The 24,175-nt window shown below is 39.9% G+C and overlaps 1 protein-coding gene across 3 annotated transcripts; it reads left to right on the top strand.

Moving 5' to 3' along the window:
• The first annotated feature begins 1,719 nt into the window (after window positions 1–1,719).
• On the top strand, window positions 1,720–19,337 carry CHIC1 (cysteine rich hydrophobic domain 1). 3 transcript variants are annotated; one of them, XM_015810776.2, is made up of 7 exons: window positions 1,741–1,800; window positions 1,855–1,919; window positions 9,983–10,037; window positions 13,757–13,912; window positions 15,091–15,147; window positions 15,857–15,916; window positions 19,287–19,337. In XM_015810776.2, the coding sequence occupies exons 1-7, from the start codon at window positions 1,741–1,743 to the stop codon at window positions 19,335–19,337; spliced, it is 504 nt and encodes a 167-aa protein (XP_015666262.2). The 3 variants fall into 3 exon arrangements, with proteins under 3 accessions (XP_029138941.1, XP_029138942.1, XP_015666262.2); XM_029283108.1 differs by having other exon boundaries at window positions 1,720–1,919; XM_029283109.1 differs by lacking the exon at window positions 15,857–15,916 and having other exon boundaries at window positions 1,720–1,919.
• Window positions 19,338–24,175: the final 4,838 nt, after the last annotated feature.

Genomic DNA, 24,175 nt, shown 5'->3' on the forward strand with positions numbered 1-24,175 from the left:
CTAACAATCAAAGATTGGTGTTTAACTTGTTTAGCAATTGATCAGAGGTTCTTTTACATTATTATTTCAATTTTGCAAGCTTTCTCAGAAAATACAGCAGTATTTTATTTCTTCTTAAACTGAGAGCAGGATTTCCTCCATGCATCATTCTATTTATACCTATTGCACCAAGGTCATTGGCACTCTGTGTAAATGTTTCAATGAGAACAAAAAAAAAACCCTTCTTTCTGGATCAAGTCTAGCTTAGATTTTGCAAGAGAAAAAGGACCAAGAGCCAAATATGGTGAAATTTTCATCCAAAAATCAGAGTGTAAAGAACTGGTACTAGATAAGGGCTCTTGGGGCATGAGGCTTGTTTTGGCTCTCGTGTTTGTCTCCCAGGAAAAACAAGGACAAAAGAAAAATGCCAGTTGATTTACACTGATCAGCAGAGGCTAGAAATAGAAAAAGAATTTAAGAGAATAACAGAGTTAACAGAATTGGAAGGGACCTTGGAGGTCTTCTAGTCCAATCCTCCCACTCAAGCAGGAGATCCTACACCAATGTCAGACAGATGGCTGTCCAATCTCTTCTTTAAAATCTCTAGGAATGTAGCATCTACAACTTCATGAGACAAGCCGTTCCACTAATTTATTGTTCTGACTGTCAGGAAATTTCTCCTTATTTCTAGATTGATTGTCTCCTTGATTAGCTATGCTTCTTGTCCTGCCCTCAGATGCCTTGGAGAATTGGTTGACCCCCTCTTCTTTGTAGCAGCCCTTCAAATATTGGAATACTGCTATCACGTCACCCCTAGTCCTTCTTTTCACTAGACAAGCCATATCCAATTCCTGCAACTATTCTGCACATGTTTTAGCCTCCAGCCCTCTGATCATTGCTCTTCTCTAGAGCCTTAACATCTTTTTATATTGTGGCAACCAAACCTGGGTGCAATATTCCAAGTGTGGGTCTTACCAAGGCATTATAAAGTGTTATTAACATTTCATGTGATCTTGATTCTATCCTCTGTTAATGCAGCCTAGGACTGTCAGCCGCAACATACTGCTGGCTCATAGTTAAGTGGATGTCCACTAGGATAACTTAAAAACCACGCCAAAAAAGGTCATAAAATTGCATCGGACTCACTTAACTGCCTCGCTTAATGGCAGAAGTTCTGGTTCAATTGTGGTCATAAGCCAAGGGGGCAGTTGTAGGTTCACATTGCTATCATAATCATGACCAAACACTAGGAAAAAGAAAGGAAAAAGCATTCCAAATTCTAGAGCAGGGGTCTTCAAACATGGCCCTTTTATGACTTGTGGACTTCAACTCCCAGAATTCCTCAGCCAGGCACACGACATACATGACATACACCTAAACATACTATGAACAACATACGTATAGACCCACATCCCTACATATAAGTAGCAAATAAATATTAAATACTGATGTTACGCTTTCTAAATCATAGAACCTACACAATTTAGAATCATATATATTCCATAAATAGGACTGCATTGGAATAATAGCATGTATAATATTATACTACACTAATATTATGTAAAACTATTACAATGAAGGGGAGAGAGGGCGGGCGGGCGGGCAAGCCACACGGCGCCTGCGCACCAGAGAGAGCGCGCTCTCCCGCCCTCTGCCTCGCGCGCGCGATGGTCCATCCATCGGGTCGCGCACGCGCGCGCCGCCGCGCTTGCGCAATAGCGCGCGGCGTGAGGGGGGGCGATGAGCGTCCTGCTCCCCAACATGGCGGACTTCGACACCATCTACGAGCTGGAGGAGGAAGAGGAGGAGGAGGAGGAGGAGGCGGAGGACGAAGAGGAGCGGACGGAGGCCTCCCGGACTGTGGTGAGGAGTCAGGAGCTGCCGCGGCCCCGGGACGCGCCCGAACCCGTGGCTGTGAGGGGCGCCGGGCAGATCACCGTGTAAGGACCCGCGGAGGGGGCGAAGGCGGTGGGCGGGCGGGGCGGGGCCGCGGGGCCTGCAGGCGGGGGGCGGGGAGGCGTGCCTCTGAGCGCGTGCAGAGGGCGCGGGGCGGCCGTTGGGCATGTGCAGAGCGCCGGGACCCTCTGAGGCGTCTCCCGAGGAGGGGCAGAATACCCTCGTGGGGAGGAATCCGCGTCCCCCTCCCCCTTTTCATTTAGGAGTGAAGTGAGATGCGGGTTCCTGAGCGTGTGCAGAGCGCCTCTCTTGCCCGCCCCCCCCGCATCTTTCCCTGAGCGGCTGTTCCTTGAGGGGGGCAGAGGGGTCTTCCAGGGTCTCTGGGGAGGGAGCCAGCCTGACAGGAGAGGAGCAGTTTTTTATTTTATTTTTATTTTTTTATTTTATTTTATTTATTAATTCTTCAAATGGATACGGCCCCCTATCTCATACATGTCTGACTCTTCTGGACTCTTTCAGACCGTTAAAATATAAAGAGAGCAAAGAAGAGCAAGACAAGCATTTTAAAAAAACAACAGGGAAAAGCCAATATAAAAGCATAAAATCATAAAACTCGTAGTCACATCTTGCCATAACGTGCAGTATACAACTACAGGTAGTCCTCGACTCACAACAGTTCGTTTAGTGTCCATTCGAAGTTACATCACTAAAAAAGGGACTTAGGACCTTTTTTTCCCCACATTTAACGACTGCGGCAGCATCCTCATGGTCACATGATCAGAATTTAGATGCTTGGCAGCTGACTCAGATTTACGACGGTTGCACTGTCCCGGGGTCACATGGTCCCTTTTTGCAACTTTCGGACAAGCAAAATCATTGGGGAAGCCAGATTCACTTTTTACAACCTGTGACTAACTTAAGTGCAGTGATTCAGAACAACTGTGGCAAGAAAGGTGGTAAAATGGGGCACAATTCACTTGACAAATATCTCAATTAGCAAAAGAAGTTTTGGCCTCAATTGTGGTCGTAAGTCGAGGACTGCCTGTAGTTGCTTTCTGGAGTGCCTGTGGGAAGAAGCCCAGCAGAGACCCTGTGCTGAAAGGGTCCCAGAGCCCCTTCTCTCACTTTCACCCTTTGGGGTGTCTGTGATAGGATGGGGAGAGACACTGCCATTGCCTCCCTCTGGAGGAGAAGGCTGGGGGGGCCCATGGGGCCAACAGACAGGCAGCCCCAAACTCTTCTCCAGATTTGCAGGGCTGTGCCTCCCCCGCCCCCCTTTCCTGGCTTTACATTTGGGCTCGAAGTTGATGCTGCACTGCAGACAAGAAGGACATATTTTGATATTGTCTGTATTGAAATAAAATAAAACCAGAACCAGATGTGGCTATCTATAAAAGGGGCTGGAGCAACATAGGAGCAGGAAGATGCGTTGAGTATCTTCCCTGCCTTGAATTACTTGTAAAAAAAAATAAAGGCGCAATAGAAATAAACAAATGAATAAAGGAGGGTGTGACATTGCAAAGGCTTGGGTGATACTTAGCAGAGTTACCGTTCAAAAGTTGTGAACGCTATCCAAACTGTGACTGGGATATGAGAGAAAATGATCCTAAAGAGGTCATTTGAAAAAACATTGCTAGCTCTCTATTTCTTTATGTTTGTTTTTAATTATGAGAGGAAACCCATTTTGTTTTCAGTTGTAATCATGAAATGTGTATTAAATGCAATTGTTCCTCACAATGTCTATTTTTACATCTTGCCCTGCTTTCTATAAAGCAAATAACTTAATGTCTTTGTTATATGCATTTATATTTTCCCCATAATTTAAAAACATTCTTTTAATTCTTTATTAAATGTTAATGGCTTTATTTAAATTTTAAACTCCCTAGGCATCATTTGTCATTTGATATTTATTTCATTATCCATTCAAAGATTATTGTCTTGGAAATAATTGGGAATACAGTGATTGGAATGTATCTTATTGTTCTGTTTACTTATTATATGTATCAAATGGGATGTTTTGAATTGCGCTCACCTTGATATTTCTTTTTTTGTTCTGTTGCTGAACCCATTCTTTTTAAGAGGACATTTGCTTTCTCTTGTTATGAAGATATATTTGCTTTATATATCTTCATTATGTATTTTAATTTTTGTTCTTAAATTGCATTTACATTAAGAGATGAAAGGAAGCAGTATCTTGATCTGATAGTTCTTCAATGGTCATTGATCACCCCCTTTTTAAAAAAAAAAAACCCCAACTATTTATATAGAGTGAGCTTTCTGTATTCTATTTTTTTTTTAAAAAAAAACTTACCCAGAATTCCTTGCCTCTGAATTTATGATTTCCATTTCTTATCTCCACTTCTGTGGGGTACAATATATTTTACATTTTATCTGTAACTTTCTCATTTTTGTCAGTGTTCTCCCCATATTATACTATAGTTTTGGTTCTTGAGCCCCCTGACTAGACCGCTCTGTGTCCCCCACTTGCTTGAAGCACTGTATTTGTACTGCTGTGGAATTTTTGCCCGTATTTCTGGGTGTCACCAATCCTTGGTGTTTGACCATACCCTTTGGAGTCTGTAGAGTCATCTCCCACACCCCAGTTCTGGATCATGGCTTGAGTAATAAAAAGCCTAATTACAAAGCATGTAACTTTATCTCTTCATATTGCATAAAACAACTTTGTGATAAGCTAATAATAAGGACAATGTGAGTAGAATATTTGAACCCTATTTAAATAGCTTATGTATTAATAAAACTGTGTGCCAAGGTATATTGAGGAAGGTTTTGTTTTTCATGACACTCCTTCTGGAAGGGTATAAATTAAACCAGAGGGCAAAGCTTTATCATTTGGTGGCTCATCTATATTTCTAATAACTTTATTGTCTCTTTTTTTCAAATAATTCACCAAGTGGTTAGAGCTAATGTAATCCTTAGCATCATATGAGCAGATTCTAGTAGTGTAATAGACTCTAGCATACAGTTGACAATATAATTTCATCTTTACCAGGAAATGACGTAGATAAACAATGAATTGTGCAACTAGATAGGAGAGACCAGTTTTCCAAAGGAAGAGCTTTTGTTAAAAATAATGTTTTGTACAACTTTCCTTTGGTTCTGTTGTTAAACAAAATGGAATGGGAAGAAAGACAACCCCACATTGTTTCAATCTGTGTACTGTAAGTCTCATTGGAATTTTACATATTGTTAACTCTGGCATGAGTTAACAAAGCAACAAAGCAAAGTGACTTTAATTTTTAGATGATTTTGAAGTTTATGCTTATCTTTCTTATGATAAGAATCTCAGGTATAACTTTTTGGGAGCACCCTCTCCCCTCTTTTAAATTCCTATTATGGCCCCCAGATGTACTGATCCCTAGCCAGCATGTTTTATAAACATGATGGCAGAAGGTGGTGGGGATTTTAGTCCATTGGATCAGGATTTTGCAGCTTGGGTAAAGTAAATTGTTCAAGGTGCTGCTAAGGCATTGGATTAAAATAATAGGATTTGTATAGCTTTTTAAGAAGCAAATTGGGTGGGGGGGGTTGCTGGGATACGAAAAGTTGATATCAAGGTGGTTGCATACTTGTACAAATGCTTCATTTATATCCTGCCTTTATTATTATAAACAACTCAAAACAGCAAGCATATCTAATACTCCTTCCTCCTCCTATTTTCTCTACAACAACTCTGTGAGGTGAGTTGGGCTGAGAAAGAGAGAGACAGTGGTCCAAGGTCACCCAGCTGGCTTTCATGCCTATGGTGGGACTAGAACTCATGGTTTCCTGGTTTTTAGCCACTACTAGACCAAACTGACTCTCACTTTCTTTAGCTGTAACCTTTCCCAAAATTATGTTGAAATAGAATTTGAATTTTCCTTTTGCTTGAAAGCTTGGTATCTTCTGCTTGTTTGTTTGTCTAGTTCAGAGGTCCCCAACCTTTTGGGCACCAGGGGCCAGTTCTGTGGACAGAGGTTTTTCTGTGGACCGGAGAGTGCATGGTTTTGTGTGCTGCCTGCATCCCGTGGATGGAGCTTTGCTTGTTTGTGCGGACCAGTTGCTGGCATGCCACGGCCCGCTACCGGTCCATGGATCAGGGGTTGGGGACCCCTGATCTAGTTGATTGGTACGTTACCAGATTGAGAATGATAGTCATTTCCAGTTACCATCGATATCATTTAACCCTGGTTTTCAAATTCTGGCTCTTACTTTTTGGCATTGGCCATTTCTCCAGGTATAAAGAGCATGATTATTTTTTCTTCCAAAAATCTATCTTCAGCTCAATCCTTAATAGATTCTAACATGGCTACCCATTAGCTCTTTTTGTTTATTTATTTATGAACTTATAACCTGCTTCAGTTAAGGTAACACAAGCTGGGGTACAAAAACACTGGGAGTCCACAGCACTCTAGTCCAGTGGTTCTCAACCTTTTTAATGCCGCGACCCCAACCGGTCGTAAGTCGAGGACTAAACCGGTCGTAAGTCGAGGACTAAACCGGTCGTAAGTCGAGGACTACCCAACCGGTTGTAAGTCAAGGACTTTCCCTGCCCGGGAGCGCCGCGCATGCGTGGTTACGCCCCCTGCGCCGGCCGAGGCGTAGCTGGCAAGCGGCAGAGACGGAGCAGGCCGACCACCAGCTGGCCCAGCCCAAGGGAGGTAAGGCACCTGCTGGAAAAGGGGGAAAAAATGGCGGACAAAAAAAATGGCGGACAGCCTTGCTTGGCGACCCCCATGAAATGGTCGATTGACCCCAAATGGGGTCCCGACCCACAGGTTGAGAACCACTGCTCTAGTCCCAAGGGTCAGGAGATGGGAGCTGCCTCTGCCTTCAGGAGGAGGGCAACCCCCATGGAGAATGCCTGCTTTGGGATGGGGCCCGCCCTAATTCCCAGTAGGTGGGCCCTTCAGCAGGCATTCTCTGTGCTCTTGGATTGCATGTGCTTTGCCTGGACTCTTACCTTCAGTGAGGAGACCCCCCCAGATGTATTGAGATCTTTTTTTGGAAGTTGAGTCAATGATGATTTTCATTTACTGCATATATTTTAAAAAATTAGGAAAGAGACCTGGTGGGGCAGTGGTTAGAATGCAGCATTGCAGGCTGACTCTGTCCACAGCCTGGAGTTCAACTCTTAGGGGCTCAAGGTTCACTCAGCCTTCCATCCTTCCAAGGTCGGTAAAAATGAGGAGCCAGATGCTGACATTTCTAAACGGCTTAGAGAGGCTGTGAAGGGGTATCTAAGTCTTAAGTGCTATTGCTACTGCTATAAATCTTAGTTTGTGTCATCAGAAAACTTGGGATGGTAGACTGAGTGACAACATGCCTCGAGTCATTTAAGATTTTACAATCAATACTAGTTTTTCTTTTTAAAATGTGGGTTTTGGAATGAGAAAACAGTTACAATTTTATTGCCAAATAGATTGCTATTTTTTTTTACAATAAATTATAGTAAATTATTAAGTGCTGAAGTTGCACTTCGATTTTGTTTATAAGACACACACATGATAAGCAATGAGAATATTGAACAGTAAGTACTGTATCTAAATGCCTTGTTTAATGGAGATCGTAAACAGACATTATAGGGTGGTCAAACATTTTCACAGGCTTATTTATAAGATGCGTTTCCAAGACTACATTTGCATTTCCACTCATTTGGAATTAATGGGGTTTACTTGTCAAGAAGACTTGACATTGAAGCAGGTTTTCAGGCTGTCTCCAGAGACTATGGTACAAAAATAGATCATTTCCCTACTGAATTGATTATGTAAGAATTTCCATTCCTTTAAGTTGCATTTGTTCAGTAAAATGGAAAGAAAGCTACTCAAATAGATCTTTTCTATTGTGATGCTTCAGTGCTAAAACATTCACTTTCCAGTCATTCACTTTTAGGGTTATTCTCTTGAATTATCACTAAATATTAACATATTTTAAAGAAGCAACAATTAATTTTTATAGTGTTTGCCAAATTTGTTTAAAAGATACTACAAAAAGGATGGCTATTAGTTAAATGTGTGTGCTGGCAATAATATAATGCTATGTAATGTAATGCAATGTTTGTCATAATCTTGGCAAGTTTGACAAAAGTTAAAGGAGGCTCTGATATGGCAGAACAGCATAGCAAGGCTGAAATGGTACCATCCTGATCATTTTAAAAATATTCCCTCTTCTTTTTCTTTGTACTAATATACAATTTCAGCATTTGCCACTTTTAAGTAGTCAATAGCTCAAAGAAGCCCTGCTATTCTTGTACATGGGTTCCTAGTTTTTCAGCATATTAGTAAGTGAATTGAAAGAAAGAACATTGTAGAATTGAGTTGGAAACATTTTAAATTGGCTTCTTTGTTTCTGCTGAAGCTCCAAAGAAAACTTTAAGAATTTAATACTGTGCAACAAACAAGACCAAGGCTAATATAATTTATTATGGAGAAAATTAAAGTAGATTTAACTTGAAAGCTGTATTAAGCTAGGGACTTACTTTCAATATTGTTGCTGTGAGGCTGGACTTCTAAAATAGAGGCAAAGATCTGGATCATAGTCCTTAAATAATGACTGTCAGTTGAATTTTACTATGCTTAGGTTAAGCTGCCGTTATCCTGAAAAATTCCTATCAGCAGTTTGGGAGATATCTTTTGGAACTGGGCTCTGAAATAAGGATTTCTCTATAGAGGTAGTCCTCAACTTACAACCATTTATTTAGGGACTGTTCATAGTTACAATGGCATTTAAAAAGTGACTTGTGGATCATTTTTCACACTTACAACCGTCGCAGCATCCCCACAGTCACGTGACCAAAATTCAGGCACTTGACACAACTGGCATCTATTTATGATAGTTGCATTGTCCTAAGGGCCATGTGATCACCATTTGTAACCTTCCCAACTGGTTTCTGACAAGCAAAGTCAATGGGGGAAACCAGATTCACTTTATGGCCACGTGATTCACTTAAGAACTATGGCAAAAAAAGGTTGTAAAATAGGGCAAAACAACTGTCTTACTCAGCAACACAAATGTTGAGTTCAATTGTGGTCATAAGTTGAGGACTACCTAGCTAGTTTTAGAAGTGCATAGTGCCAAAGTCCATATTAAGGAATGAGAGGCATGGACTACTAATTAAATATGTCATCAGTTCTAGGTTTCTGTAATATTAGTGGAACACATTGCTTTCTGAAGCTAACAGGTTATTTATCAGTTTCCAATTATAGAAGGTCCTTCATGTTGGCAAGGGCCAATGCTTTGACCTCTTTGCTTCTGTTTGGGAAATTCAGGAAAAAAAATCCATATTATATATGACTTTGTCTTTGCAGCTTCAGGAGGTTGAATCAATAAAGCATGTCCTCCTACGTTTTGTATTTTATAATGCTATACGACACCCATCATCCTGCTTCTGAGGTCCTCCCAGAGTTAATAGACAGTGCTGCAAATTACCGTATTGCTTAATCTCTTCATTGTGAAGCCAAGATACATTTGTTCTATGACTTTAGGTTTGTATATTATTTTATATTCCTTGCAAAGTATTGAGCTGTGGAGATTACATTTTGTGTAATCTGTGCACCTCAAACTATCTACAGCAGTATTTTCTCTAAGTGAAAGTGTGTGTATATAATATGTGTCATCTATATGGTTCTTTAATGTTAGCGCAGAGCTTGCAAAGTCAAGGCGATACCACTTTGGGATCCTCTCCTGGAAGGATTCTTGTTTCTCCTGTCAAAACACTACAACCTTCATCATTCTTACTAACACGTAGAAGAAAAGTCAGAAGGTGAAGTGTGTGTTGAAATGTTCTTGTCTGTGTCATAATTTACAAACTATTTGAATTCCTACAAGGATCTGTCGAGGACCTGATTAATTTGATAGAATTTATTTAGACAGACATTAGGAAGGATGAACAGCCATTTATATTTATATTAGTAACTACTTACTAATAACAAGAGACATACATGTTTCTTTGTTTGATTATCCCCTGCTATGTGTAAAATTATTTGATGTACAGTTGAATGAGGTATAAAGCCACAACAAATTGTAATCTCAAATGCAAAACAGGTATAACAAAAGTTGTAAACACTTTATAGGTTCGGTGGAAATACTTTTTGTTCTTTGTTTTTTGAAGGTTTGGCTTGAGCAACAGATTTGACACAGAATTTCCCTCTGTTCTGACAGGGAAGGTAAGTTGGAATTGCCTTGATCCTAAACCTGAAAGTTGGAATTGCCTTGATCCTAAACCTGAAAGTTGGAATTGCCTTGATCCTAAACCTGAGTTTACTGTCACCTTGCCGCATTTGTCAAGGAATGCTCTTGAGATGATCCATAGTGACCACAAACCGATATAATCTAAGATACGGCCACTTATTTCTGTAGAATGTGGATTCAAAAAATGGGTTCAAGAGCAGCTTTTGTATAGATCTGCCATTCATTCTGTTAGATTCAGGATTTGTTGCTCTCCCCTCCCCCCACCCCAAACATGTGAGTTTTCCTTTCTTCAATTTGAGAGTTTTCCCATGAGTAGAACATGTGCAAGAACAGGAGTTGTCTACTCTTATCACAGCTTAGAATGCTTTGTATACTTCGAGTCTTTTTACAAATATTAAACGGTTGGGCAGTCTAGGATATGCATTCTCTTTGCTTACTTCAGTAACTCTCTCACACCCACCCTCCATTTCTTCATCTCTCTCTCTCTCTCTCTCTCTCTCTCTCTCTCTCTCTCTCTCTCTCTCTCTCTCTCTCTCCCCCTCTTTTGGGTAAATCTGTTTTTGCAGTACTGTTAAGAGTAGGCTCCATTTGTCAGTGTAGGCTCATAGCTATTGTCTGTGACAGCATCTCTGATCAGAGGTGGCTAGGTTGTGTTCATTTGACCTGGCAACCAGGATGGGAGATACTCTGCCAGACTGATTGAATTTATCTTGAAAGAGTATTTTAGAAATGTTGGCTGGAATGTATTGGATGGGCGTGCTCCCTTATGCCGAGTGAAGCATCAGTGGACCTGCTCTGTGCTATATGGGGGCAGTGACATCGTCCCCTAAAGACTATATAAAAGATTCCCCCAAATTATACAGGTGATCCTTGACTTATGACCACAATTAAGCCCAAAATGTACATTGCTAAGCGAGACATTTGTTAAGTGAATTTGCCCCACTTTAAGATCTTTCTTGCCACACTTGTTAAGTGAATCACTGCAGTTGTTAAATTGGTAACCACCTTGTTAAATGAATCTGGCTTTTCCATTGACTTTGCTTGTCAATGCGTTGCAAAAGGTGACCACATGACCTCCGGACATTGCAGCCGTCATAAACATGAGCCAGTTGTCAAGTGTCTGAATTTTGGTCACGTGATCAGGGGGTTGCTGCAACGGTCATCAGTATGAAAAATGGTCACGAATCCCTTTTTTCAGTGCCGTTGTAACTTTAAATGGTCACTAAATGAACTGTTGTAAATCGAGGACTACCTGTACTCTCTAAAACATCTCCAGTGCCCAGAAGACAACATTTCATCTTCAAAGTCTGGCAAAAGCTACCCAGAAATTGGAATGTGGCATAAACTGACTGAGGATAGAGTGAGGTTTCTTTCTATTTTTAATCCTGTAAAAACTAGGTCAGAGATAGCAAAGTTTATGCATTTGTGTACTCTCTTAGTAGCATCTGCTCTGCTTGGCAACCGCTCTTCCATGCCAGGCATTTTGATGCAAAATTAAAAATAGTTAAATGGTGGCAGCCAAGCTGAGCATATTATAGCGTTATTTAAAGAACCCATTTCAAGTAAGAACTCACTAATTTTCAGGCTCTAATTCAGAGAGTCAACTCTAGAATTTAATAGCTTAAGATCTTTGTATCTTAAAGTGTTTTCTTCTTTCAAATGAGAATCCAACTGAATTAAGTCAATTGCTCTCAAGTGGAAGCCCAAATTACAGTATAACCATGTTTTTGTCTCTGTATTTCAGAATGCTGGTTATTATTTTTCTATTACTATAGGTGCTGATAATACTCTTTCTTGGAAAGTAATAGGTGGCTTTTTCCAACTGGAGCTTATCACAATCTTTGGAAAATAAAAATACTGAAAAGAAGAGAAAAAAATCCTAATTATTACCTCATTTCAATCTTCAGAAGTTAGGGAATTCTACTTACATTCTAAATTTCCCTAGCCCCTTTTCTGTTCATTTAATTTTTTTAATAGCACTGTAAGCTTTCGGCATTGACTGCCTAGCTTAGAGTTGCCCATTCGCACAACTCAACTCATTGGACCTTTTGTCTTTTTTCCCCCCTTATTGATTAAAAATGTAAGCTTGCAATATGGTCTTAAATGGGGCTTCCATAGTTCTGCCACCTGGTGCTGTTGGTCATCCTTAAGGGGAAAAAGTCCAGCTTCCTGCTCTGATCTTGAAACAATACGGACTTTAGTGAGCAATGCAGGGAAGTGCAAGTCATAAAACCTCCCTTTGGTATTATGATTCAGCAGAAGGTGTGATGGATAGGGCTGTGATCACCCTGGTCAAAGAAAGCAGAGCAGGCCTGCTGGCTTTCGGGGCGATCACTTCCTTTCTTGCCCGCTGTTGTAAAACATTATGGCCCTTCCGTCCACCCTCCGCCCCTTTTATGGCTGGTTGGCAAAAAGGAACTCCTCTTTAGAATGCAGCTGTTCTCTTCAGGCAGATGGATTTCTTACAGCTCTCCTTGTACTGGGGGGGGGGGCTTACCTGGTTTACTTGTTTTTTAAGAACAATAGCATTTTATTTACAGCATCACAGGATGCTTAAAAATACTCCCGAATAACAACAACAAAAACCATGCCTTTTTTTTTTTTGCATGTCAGAATAGCTGCAGTTCCCTTCGCTAATTTGGAATGCAACCCTTGTCATTTCTGAAATTTGTTCAGCAAAAAACACGTATATAAAATGGCTGTTGATAATGGATAGAGCATCGTGTCGCCTGGTATGCTGACGTGCTCTGGAATGAAGCAAAGTTTAAAAAAAATGGCTCAGTGGTTCTAGGCTTCAGATGCAAGAAAGGCTTTTCTGAAATAAAAACACGTTAGAACTTTCCTCAGCGATTCGCTGCTTTTTTTTTTTTTTTACTTGGAAAACAGTTTAAATAGAAATGAAGTTTTAGATAGTTCGGGCCATTCTACTTTTTTTGCTCCCTTTGTAGGTACATGAAGTGCCCAGGTATTGTGTCTTTACCTCCTATCCTGAAGGGGATTGGTGAAAAATATCCTTTGTTAAGAATGGCTGACTGTGTGTACTGTGTATCTAGGGCAGCCTAGAAAAACTGAAACCCAGCACATACATGAAGAGTTAAACTTTTCCATCAGAAACAGGGTAAAAGTGCCTCGAAGCTTAACCAATTATTATGACATAAACTTCAATAGTCTGCTAAAGGTTATGGCATGCTCATATGTTTTGCAAAAATGTGATGGGCTGATTGCAATATAATTTTAATATCCATATTCTTACGATCCTTGGTTCCAGTTGAAGGGATCTGTAATTGAATATAGGACTGAATACTGAAAAAAAAATTAATTTAGTGTCACCAAAAGGATACCAAAAGTATTCTCTTGTTCTTTTTATTCTATTATTCCCATTCAGGTAAGAATTCATGGAGATTCTGTTTCAGTTACAGGCTCTCAGCATATGTAGGTGCATCCCTAATATTGTTTCACTTTTTGTTCACCAAAGATTATATTCAGTATTAACAAAACATTTAGGCCATTTGTGTAGTCGGGACAAAGGCAAAAAATAACTGAGCTTAAAGGGAAATCAATTGTAGATTGACTAAAATTAACACAAATCTTAGTCTTAATGGGAAAAAAATAAGTCATGAGATATATCTGTATATTAGATATAGAACGGGTTTTAGTTCCGAATGTGGAGTCACCCCTTGTCCTCTTTTTCCAGGTGGCCCCTGAAGAATTCAAGACCAGTATCAGCCATGTGAATTCATGTTTAAGGAAGAATCTGCCCATCACTGTAAAATGGCTTCTCTGTGGCTGTTTATGCTGCTGCTGCACGCTGGGATGCAGCCTCTGGCCGGCCGTCTGTCTTAATAAAAGAGTAAGTATGCCAACCAGCCAGTGCAGCTGTTCCCTCTCTTCTAAGTGGCCCAGGCAAAGGTGGCTTTTCAGGGGGTGGGGTGGGGGGGGTCCATGGGGAAGGGGGTCTTAGAGGTCAAGATGAATTCCTTTGTCAGAAGGTCGCAAAAGGTGATCACACAACTCTGGGACACTGCGGCCATCACAAATATGAGCCAGTTTCCAAGCTGTTACAACAGTTCATTTAGTGACCGCTTGAAGTTACAACGGCACGGAAAAAAGTGACATGGCCACTCTTCACACGTAACCACCGTCGCAGCATCCCTGTGCTCACCTGATCAAAATTGGGAAGCTTGCAGTGTTCTGAGGTCATACCATCATCTTTTGAGATCTTCTGACAAGCCAAGTCAGTGGGGGAACCAGACTCACTTAACAACTGTGTTAACTAAACTTAACAACTGCAGTGATACACTTAACAACTAGGGCAAGAAATGGGGCAAAATTCAATTAAGAAATGCCTCACTTAGCAACAGAAATTTTGGGCTCAATTGAGGTCATAATTCAAGGACTACCTGTATAGCTGCTCGTTTCATTGGATGCAACTCTGGGGGGCAAACAACAAAGAAAACTTAAAAATCCATATTAATAAGTACCATAAAAGCAGACAATATAGACCAGGGATCCCCAACCTCTGGGCTGTGGCCCACTACCGGGCCGTGAGCCGTTCGGAACAGGGCTGTGGAAGTGCAGGGCGAGCATGCACATGTATGCGTGCATCCCCTCTTGTGTGAGCGGTGGGTGAGCGTGTGCGTTCATGCTCGTATTTGCACTAGCGATGGGCGTGCACGCTTTCCTGCCACTGGTACATCCCCTCTCCTCCCGCCTTCCCCGCCGATCCACAAAGCTGGAAAGGTTGGTGGACTCTGATATAGACCACAGCAGAGGGAAGATAATAATGACCATCTCGACAGTGTATTCAGCTTTACAACCTTGTGACTTAATTTTAAGTTTTTAGTATTCCATAGTTAGGTAATTGTATTTATAATACACTTCAGTTTGCTCCGTTTTATTTTTCCCCCAGCTTACTCTGAATTCTTACTGTATTTTTACCTAAAGTCTCTAACCCCTTTCATGAAATTGTGTATAATTCTGGTCAGTGGCAATACTAAAAAAACTAACAGGAGCTTGTTTTTTTCCTAGACAAGAAGATCTATTCAGAAGTTGTTAGAATGGGAAAATAACAGATTGTATCACAAGGTAATATAAGGAGCAGTTGCCTTATTTATGGTAGGAAATAATATATTTCTCTTAATCAATCAAAGATTATTCTGTGTGGACTGCAAAAACACAGATGAGACTAATTCATAATTCCAGAACTCCGATTTGTGGGTGGGTGTGAGTGGTGATCTCATTAACTGCTGTTTCGATTCATTTATTTGCCAGATGTCTTAATTTTAAGGGATTGAAACCAGTGGCTCGCTCATATCTAGCTGTGTTAGGGAGGCAAGGTGTCCTAGCTGACTGAAGTTTCTAATGTGGCTCTTATTGAAGTAATGAGAAAAATCTATACATAGTGGGTGCTTTTTTTCTAATCAATGTCTTTCAGATATGCAGCATTAGAATTGCCTCATGCTTTGCCTGAGAGGAATTGCACGCCACACTCCATATCTGAAGGGCAGACTGATTTAGAAAGCTGAAGTATTACAGTTACAGCTAACCCAGAAATAATCTTGTGCTGGGCAGCATATATGGGAATTTTAATAAATAGGTTAAAGGGACATAGAGGCTTGTTTGTCAATCTAAAGCAGGGGTAGGCAACCTTGGGTCTTTTATGACTCGTGGACTTCAACTCCCAGAAGGCTCAGGAATTCTGGGAGTTGAAGTCCACGAGTCATAAAAGAGCCAAGGTTGCCTACCCCTGAGTGTTATTGGTTAAGATAATGCAGTATCTTTTTCTTTTTTTAAGCTTGGCTTGCATTGGAAGTTGAGTAAACGGAAATGCGAAAGTAGCAATATGATGGAATATGTAAGTATTTTTGAAGTTATCGGTACACGTAGTCCTCAACTTACAAGAGTTCATTTAGTGACTGTTTGAAGTTACAACGGCACTGAAATGACTCATGACCGTTACAGCATCCCCATGATCATGTGATCAAAATTAAGACGCTTGGGAACTGACTCACATTTACGATGGTTATAGCGTCCTGGGGTCATGTGATCCCCTTTTGCGACCTTCTGGCAAGCAAAGTCGATGTCAGAAGCCAGATTCACTTAGCAACCATGTTACTAATTTAACAACTGCAGTGATTCACTTAACAACTGTGGCAAGAAAGGCCACAAAATGGGGCAACATTTCTCACTTAGCAACAAAAATTCGGGGCTCAATTTTGGTTGTAAGTCAAGGACCTGTACCAGTTTCACAGTATCACGTTCCCCTTTTCTTCTGATTAATTAATTCCTGTCTTTAGTGATTGGAGACATAATTCTACTTTCCAGGAATATGTACATAATTATATATATGTATTAGGATATGCCTAGCATAGTGCAGTCATTCATCTGAAAGTAAAATCAACAGCTACACCAACTTATAAAATCAAAGCTAGCTGTTAGCAAAGTTAGCATTATCTTTCCAGGTTTTAATTTCGATCTACTCGTTTGCTTCCATTTACGCATGTTGTAGCAGTGTTAAGTACAGTAAGAAACACATTTCTTTCTTCTCCCCTTCTCCTTTTTAAAATATATAATTCTTATTAAATATTTTAAAGAGGAAAGATAAAAACTAATGCAAACTAATTTAAGGTAAGAAAAAGAAAGAAATCAAAGAGCTAAAAGTGCAAGTAAGGGGGCAAAAATAATAACAAAAATAGAAAAAAAAGATATCAAGAAATAACTTTTTGTAGCAATTATAGCTACAATTTTAAATTTACCTCTTGCTTATGGTCATATATTTCTCTTCTTTCTAAAATATAGAAACCAAAATAAGTTCACTTTTTTCTGTTATACACAAAAAGTCCATAAGCGGTTTCCAGTCAGCAATAAACATAGATATTAATTGTGTGTGTGTGTGTATTTTGCACAATATAAATTATTGTGCATACTGCAAAGATCATTACAAAAACAAAGATCATTACAAAAACAAAGTTCCATGACTTTTTTCCAACTTCTGCCCATCAGTCCCAAAAGAAAGAGCTCTGACTCAATTATGCTAATTAAAGATTAGCATTAAAGTCCTTTGAATAAGTAGCTTTTTTACATGCCCACCAATATGATAAAATGAGCCATTTATGTTAAGTGCCTTTATACGTGGGGCCTTCTGTGTGCCACACAGTTCTTTGTTTACATGGAGGCTTTAAAAGATTGACAGATAACACGTACATAAGCAAACCTGTATCATTCTGAATAATGTCAAACGTACCAGCTGATTTTCTTTTGAATTTTTCTGCTCTATGTTGGTCGTTCTTTGTTATCTTAATTTGTTAAAATACAAAATGGTTTTTCAGCATAACTATCCTTAAAATAGCTAGTACTATTTACTTCGGTTAAAATAAGCACTATTGTAAAACTTACCCCTAGCTTAGATTTGAACCTTTATAGGCCAGATCAGAGCCTCGTCTAAGGTGGCATCTTGTGCAGTGTTCGAGCTTATAAACACAATAGTCTGTTTTCCCCTTTTTAAAACATAAATGTCTAGACACATCTTTTGGTTGAACTGACTTAGCTTCCTCTTGCTTGTTCACTGTTCCCTGAGTATTCTGGAATATAGAGAAGTAAATATCACCGTGGCCCTGAAGGATATTGAGGGACCCATCAGTTGTTTTTAGATTTGTGGATTTCAATAGTGACTTGTAATCAAAACATGTTGAAAAAGTACTATAGCACTCTTGGGAGTCTGAAAGGATGAGTCAAGGCTTTTCCCCACTCTGCTTTTATGAAAATGTGCTCCGATATTTTCTGTATCAAATTACTTGCTGCTTTTCATAAATATAAGAGATAAGATAACCTTTATTGTCTTTTTTTTTTTACTGTGGGAACAACAGCACACATTGAAAAATGAAATTTAGTTGCCCGTTCTCAAAGTGAAACACATACATGACACACACCTAAACATATTATATACAACATATGTATAGACCCACATCCCTACATATATGTAACAAATAAATATTAAATACTGTCCATCTTGAATATATAACGGAAGGAGGGAGCTTGAGAGTTCACAAGGTTAATGTAAAAAAGAAAATGCTAAGTAACTTTGAATTGAATTAGAACATAGAGCTGGAAGGGACCTCAGGGGTCTCCTAGCCCAATCCCCTTGCCCAAGGCAGGCATCCTTATTCCGTCCCAGACAAATCATTGTTCAATCATTTCTTCTTTTTTTCAAACAAGTTTTATTAATTTTTCAATTTTACATCCAAATGCTTAGAAAGCAGCGTGGTGATTGGGTAATCAATAGTTCAGTAACAAAGTCTTTCGTACATATCTCAGAAGGCGTCATTAAAAGTTCCCTCTCTATTTCCCTTAATCATTATATCACATTCAAGTTAATACATTTGTAATTATAGCTCAATCAGTCAATACATTTATCAATATAATTTTAGTTATACAAATTATTGTTCAATCTTTTCTTAAAAACCTTCAGTGATGGAGCATCCACAGCTCCTGGAGGTAAGCCATTCCACTGATTAAGGTTCTCCCGGTCAGAAAATTTCTCCAGTGGAATTGGTTCCACTGAACCTGAGCTACATATTTACTCACTGGGCTCCCATCAGTAGCAAGTCCAACGGGGACATACGCAAAACTTCAGCAGCAGATTGTCGAACAAGTTTAACCTTGCCTTTTGGGGGGGGAAGTTTGTTCCTTTGATGACAGATCGGCTCCGCTCCATTCTTCCTCATTAGATAGTGTTAAGGCGCTGAGCTGAGCAAGGAAGGCAGCTATTCCAAGATTTAAACCTGAGTTGCTGGTGCCACCTAGGGGAAAGTAAACACATGGAAGCCAAACAACTATCTGGAAGCCATCCTCTTCTTACCACTGAAAAACTATCTCATCAAACTCTTATTAAAAGAAGCCATGCCCCCTTTTTTCTAACATTAATATGCATTGAATGACAATGTTTACTTTTGGGGGAGAACATTTTATTGTGATTAGAAGTTCCAAGGTTATAGAGGGCTTGATTTATCAAGATCCCAAGTGCAATTGCTGGTAGGAGGGGGGAAAACCCCCTTTTCTGAAATACCAATCTGGGCAGACCAGACTGACTGAGGTCAGCCCCACCATGGCCCAAAGCAGCTCCCCATTTTCTGGCCAAGCACCCTTAACTTCTACAATATTCTGACGGTCAAGGAAAACCTGGATGTATGGGTTAATGTGTCTTTTGTGTTTCCCCCTTTTCATAGGTAATACTCATAGAATTCCTACCAAAATACCCTATATTTCGACCTGACTGAGGAGCAGTATTACCTTTCGTGTTACCTGTCACGTCCTACCTGTAGTGCCTTGTAAGGGATATTGAAGAGAAGATTTATCTACTTTGCTCTGATATTGTTTTTGAAAAAGTGTTCATCAGTAGAGTCTCTTCATTGCTGTGTTACTTTTTTAAAAAAAGGAAGAAAACTGTTTGCACTTTCTAAAAAGGTGGCGATGCTAAGGCTTGTTCGCGCACTCCCAAGGCATAACTTACTTGATGAACATGGTCACTATGGAGATAATCTTATATCGGCGCTGCTTGTAGTCTTGTTCTGACATGCTGCCTTATTCATTTCCAAAACTCAGTCTTGCAAACACGCTCCCAGAGTCTGTGTAACCAGTGTTCTCCAGGTGTGCCGACTGGGACCTCTGGAGGTTGTAGTCCTGACACATCTGAAAGGCACCAAGAAGGGAGGAAAAATTGCATCTTCAGGCACTTTGAATTCTTGATAGGAACGATCAAGGCTAGCATACAGCAATTAATATCTTATTATCTGTACCGATGATCTGCTTTGCCCGAGATTAACAATGAACAGCCGTGCTCATCTTCTTTCATTTGCAAAGTTGTTCATTATCCTTTCTCTCTGCTGGGAGGGGGAGGGGTGGGGGGAGGGAGAGGGGGGAAGGGTTGGGTTTGTAAATATTACCTCATTGTATAATATATAAAAGTGTGGTATTAACGCCAAGGTTTACGGATTGTGATATCATGCCAATGGCTTTGCATAGATTTTGTTACGATGGATGTTGTGCGTATCTTTTTGATTGTATTGGCCATTTATGTGCCACGCGGTGAAGCCCCGAGGGCTTTGTAGATGCTACTGAAAGTTGGACTCAGGTGCGGTTTGCTAAGCTAAGCAAACATAAAGATCCATTGTAGTTCTTGCTCCTTGAAATTGCTGGTAAAACACTTAAAGATGTAATTCCTTGAATTTATATGTAACCCAAAGACCCCCCAAAGCCCATAAGAGCCCCTGGTTTAAGCACAACAGGCCTCTAAACAATTCTACCAGAAAACTGGTAGAAATTCAAAGGAAGTTGGGTATCTGGCATTGGGAGCCCTATAATTGATGGAAGGCAACATTTAAAAAAAAAAAAATTGGCTTGGTGGCCTACATTTTTATGTTAGCCTATCAGTGCTTCTCAACGTTGGCAACTTGAAGATGTGTGGACTTCAACTCCCAGAATTCTCTGCTGGCTGGGGAATTCTGGAAGTTGAAGTCCACACATCTTCAAGTTGCCAACATTGAGAAAGACTGGTCTATCTGATGTTTAGATCATTTCCATGTCTCTGCTCTTAACACAGCAGTTCTTTCAAACATGTTAGGCTGCAGTTCCTTTTAACGTTAGTAAGATTGGATCCAGCCCTGCAATTTCACAAGCATAAAGTATTACACCAAAATCTGCATAAAAGTATTTCTGAAATAGCAGGGCAGTTGCGAGAACCTGCTCAAGGTCAGTATTTTGAGATCCTCCCTTTCTAAGGCTCTGTGCCAATAGCTTCTCATTTGGGTGCCTTTCCTGTTGTTTGGTTGTAATTAAGAGATTATGGACATAAATTAGTTAGGATAGAGTTCCAGAAATCAAGAACCACAAAATTCATCTGATACACTGTGCATCTGTTTGACTCAAGTTCTTCATTTAGCTACTGTAGTTCTTTCACTCTGTGCTTTTAGCAATTATGTAGCTAAAATGTTGGAGAATTGAGAATATTTGTGATTTCAGTTGTTTGCATTTGCAAATTCCGTAACATCCTTAACAAGGAAAGCAAGTTTAGGCTGACGGGTAGCAAGATCTGTGCATCAGAGCTCCAGTATAAATAAGCACCTTCTCATTCATTTAGCTGTTGTGGACATCACAGTACATGCATATTTCCTGTAACTTTGTACAGCATGCATGCACAGAGTTGCTCATCGTGATTAGCTAAATGCGGAAGCCTCTGTTCCTGGGTGCTGTGTGCATGCATCACAAAATACCCATGGAAATATCGCCTCAAAAACTTTATGGTAGGTTATAAATTCAACACATTTGCAAACCAGAGCTTTGAATTGCTGTTTACTTCTCCGAGCTCCAGAGGAAACGTTTAGTATGAGAACTGTGGAATAATTAAAGGGGGGGAAAAACAATCATCCATAGAACTTTTCTAGCTGCTTCTTGGATTGTAAGGCTTGTAGACTCATTCGAGAGCTGAAGAGCCACACAAACCTACCCAAGACAATACGACGCATGGCGAAGTTGAGCCTGTTCTTTCACAGATAGTGTTAAAAATCCTGCTTTGCTGAAAAAGTTACTCCAGCATGTGTTACTTACGTTGTTGTTACTGAGTTATGTTGTATAATATACATACTCCAGTTATGTTGTTGCTGGGCCAAGAGCAGCTTCATTTGAGTGTTACCTCATCTTTCCCCTCACCCTAGCAAAGTCTACTTTGATAGGTCTTCAGCACTTTCTGAAACCCCTTGCCCCTTCCAAGCCAGGGTTGGCTTGGAGACTTTATTTCGATATTGTTTTAAACATTGTGCCAAGAAACATTATGGCATTTCTGATCCTGTCAGTGTCTGAACGCAACACTTAATACCTCCTAATCCAGATATAGGAATTATCTGTCTCCCCTCTGACCATCCCCTTCTCAGCAGGCTAGGGGGAAGCAGCTTCCGCCAGCATGAACGGGACTGCCTTCCAGTTCAGCTTTTCTTTTCTTTGTAGAATTAATAATGTAGTAAAAAAAATACTTCCCATTTTTACACTCTGTAGAATCCCAGTCTTTCTCTGTTAAGGGGGCCATACTTGCACCTTTTCTCAGGTATGCAAGTGCCAAACAAGATGTTTATGTTTATGTTTATTGTATTTATATCCCGCCCTTCTCCTTACGGACTCAGGGCGGCTAACAGCCAGATAAAACAATTACAAAAGTACAGAATACTATAATTAAAAACCCAATTAAAAAAGATATAATATTAGGCCTATGTTAATTTAAAATTATATTAAAACCCAACTAAAAATTTCCCCTAGGCCAGTCCCGCTTGCTGAAATAGCCATGTCTTAAGGGCGCGGCGGAAGGAAGGAAGATCAGGGATCACCCTGATCTCTGGGGGTAGTTCGTTCCACAGCAAATGTGGCTGAGTGCAGTTGATTGGTAATAAATGCTTGTAGCTTCAAATGGAGGGACTTTTTTAGGAAGCGTAAGTTCCCCATTCCCGCCCCAGGATTCGTCAGCAGTGGAATATGGGAATATGGTCCTTTCACTTTGCCCGAAGTGACGAAAAGCTGCTGTTTGTTCCTGTAACTCTTGAGGTGTCAAACTCACAACATCACGTGACAGTATTGCGACTTTTTCCCCATTGCCGGCAATGGGGTGGGCGCGGTTTTGCCATGACGCATCCGGCCCGTGGGCCGGCAGTTTGACCCCCCTGCTGTAGCCCTTGAGATGTCATATCAGACGGTCCGGTCTGTGAAGTTCTGACAGTGTTCTGTGTTGATCATGGTGTAGATTATATAAATATGTAAAAGCCTGTAAAATAGAGCAGTGGTTGCCTTAAAAGTGAGTAACATCTGAGTCCAATTCTCAAAGAGGCAAATTCATTTTAAGAGTGGTTCTTGTCCTTCTATCTTGAGAAATGCATTCAGAATTTGGGGAGCTAGTAGACAGCTGGGAGATACGGCCCTTTATTTCCTCCCAGGGTCTGTGCTGATTCTTCTTTTCTGAAGTTCAGTGGTCCAGCTTTGAATTATTTCTTCCACAATGCTCCTCAAGATGACCGTTACAATATTTGAAATCACTTTTCTTTTTATTTTGTAGGCTTCTACAAAATAGGGGAGGAAAAAGTGTCTGGAATTGTTCCAACCAAGCAAATTGAATTGAATTCATTTTTAGATTGTATTTCTTTGATAGAATTGAAAACCCCAGGCAGCGAACCCTGACTTTATACCATTGATTCCTATGAAATTTAGAGTTTATTATAAAATGTCACAGGGTTTATCATATGCACAAATGCTCTCCCTCTCACCCCCAAAAAACCTAGTTTGCCAAGAAGTAGGTTACTAATTAATGCTTTCTCCCTAATTTATTCCGTCCTATATACAAAAATCTCTAATGTAGGAGAATGTTTATGGTATAACATTCCACATGTTTTTGTGTGATGAGTAGATTGATAAATTAGTTTTACCTATTGTGCAAAATTGGGAAACCAAGATAAGTGTGACAGTAGTGTAATTCTTGCACACTTCTGCAAAAATGAATAGGACATCCGTCATGCTAATAATGTATTACGGAGTAAGCATCCTTTATTCTGTTTCATTCCAAATCTCAAGAAAAGTTTTCAATAAATTTATCACTAATAAATTTAGCCATCCATTTTCTTGTCTTGATTAAACACACTTTGTATGCTTAACTGTGAATATTGTATTTTAGTATCATGCTAATTAATTGCATTAGCCTGAAAATATTAGCATTGAGCAATAAGATCTTAAGTGTTCATATTCAGTGTAAATATTTAACAGTTTAGGAAACAATGTTGTACAATACATTCACACTTTGCAAGTTTTGTGAATTTTTGTTTATGGCTATAACCACAATTTGTAATTCCACGACGCTTCGTTGTCAAACTGTATACATTTTAATTATGTTTCCTTACACTTTATGAAGTAATAGCTACTTTTTTTAATAGGACCTCATGCCTTGAAGATTTTGTAAAAAATAAATGCTTAAATAACTGTTGTGTGTGTAATTTCATGATTTGGCTTTTCACATATATATGTGGAATGGTGGTTTTGGTTCAGTTTTAATCCTGTCCATCAGTTGCAAAAAAATTCCTTTCCCCCC

This window comes from Protobothrops mucrosquamatus, unplaced genomic scaffold (assembly GCF_001527695.2).
Source record: "Protobothrops mucrosquamatus isolate PMUCROS unplaced genomic scaffold, P.Mucros_1.0 scaffold19, whole genome shotgun sequence".
In the NCBI taxonomy this organism is placed as follows: domain Eukaryota; kingdom Metazoa; phylum Chordata; class Lepidosauria; order Squamata; family Viperidae; genus Protobothrops; species Protobothrops mucrosquamatus.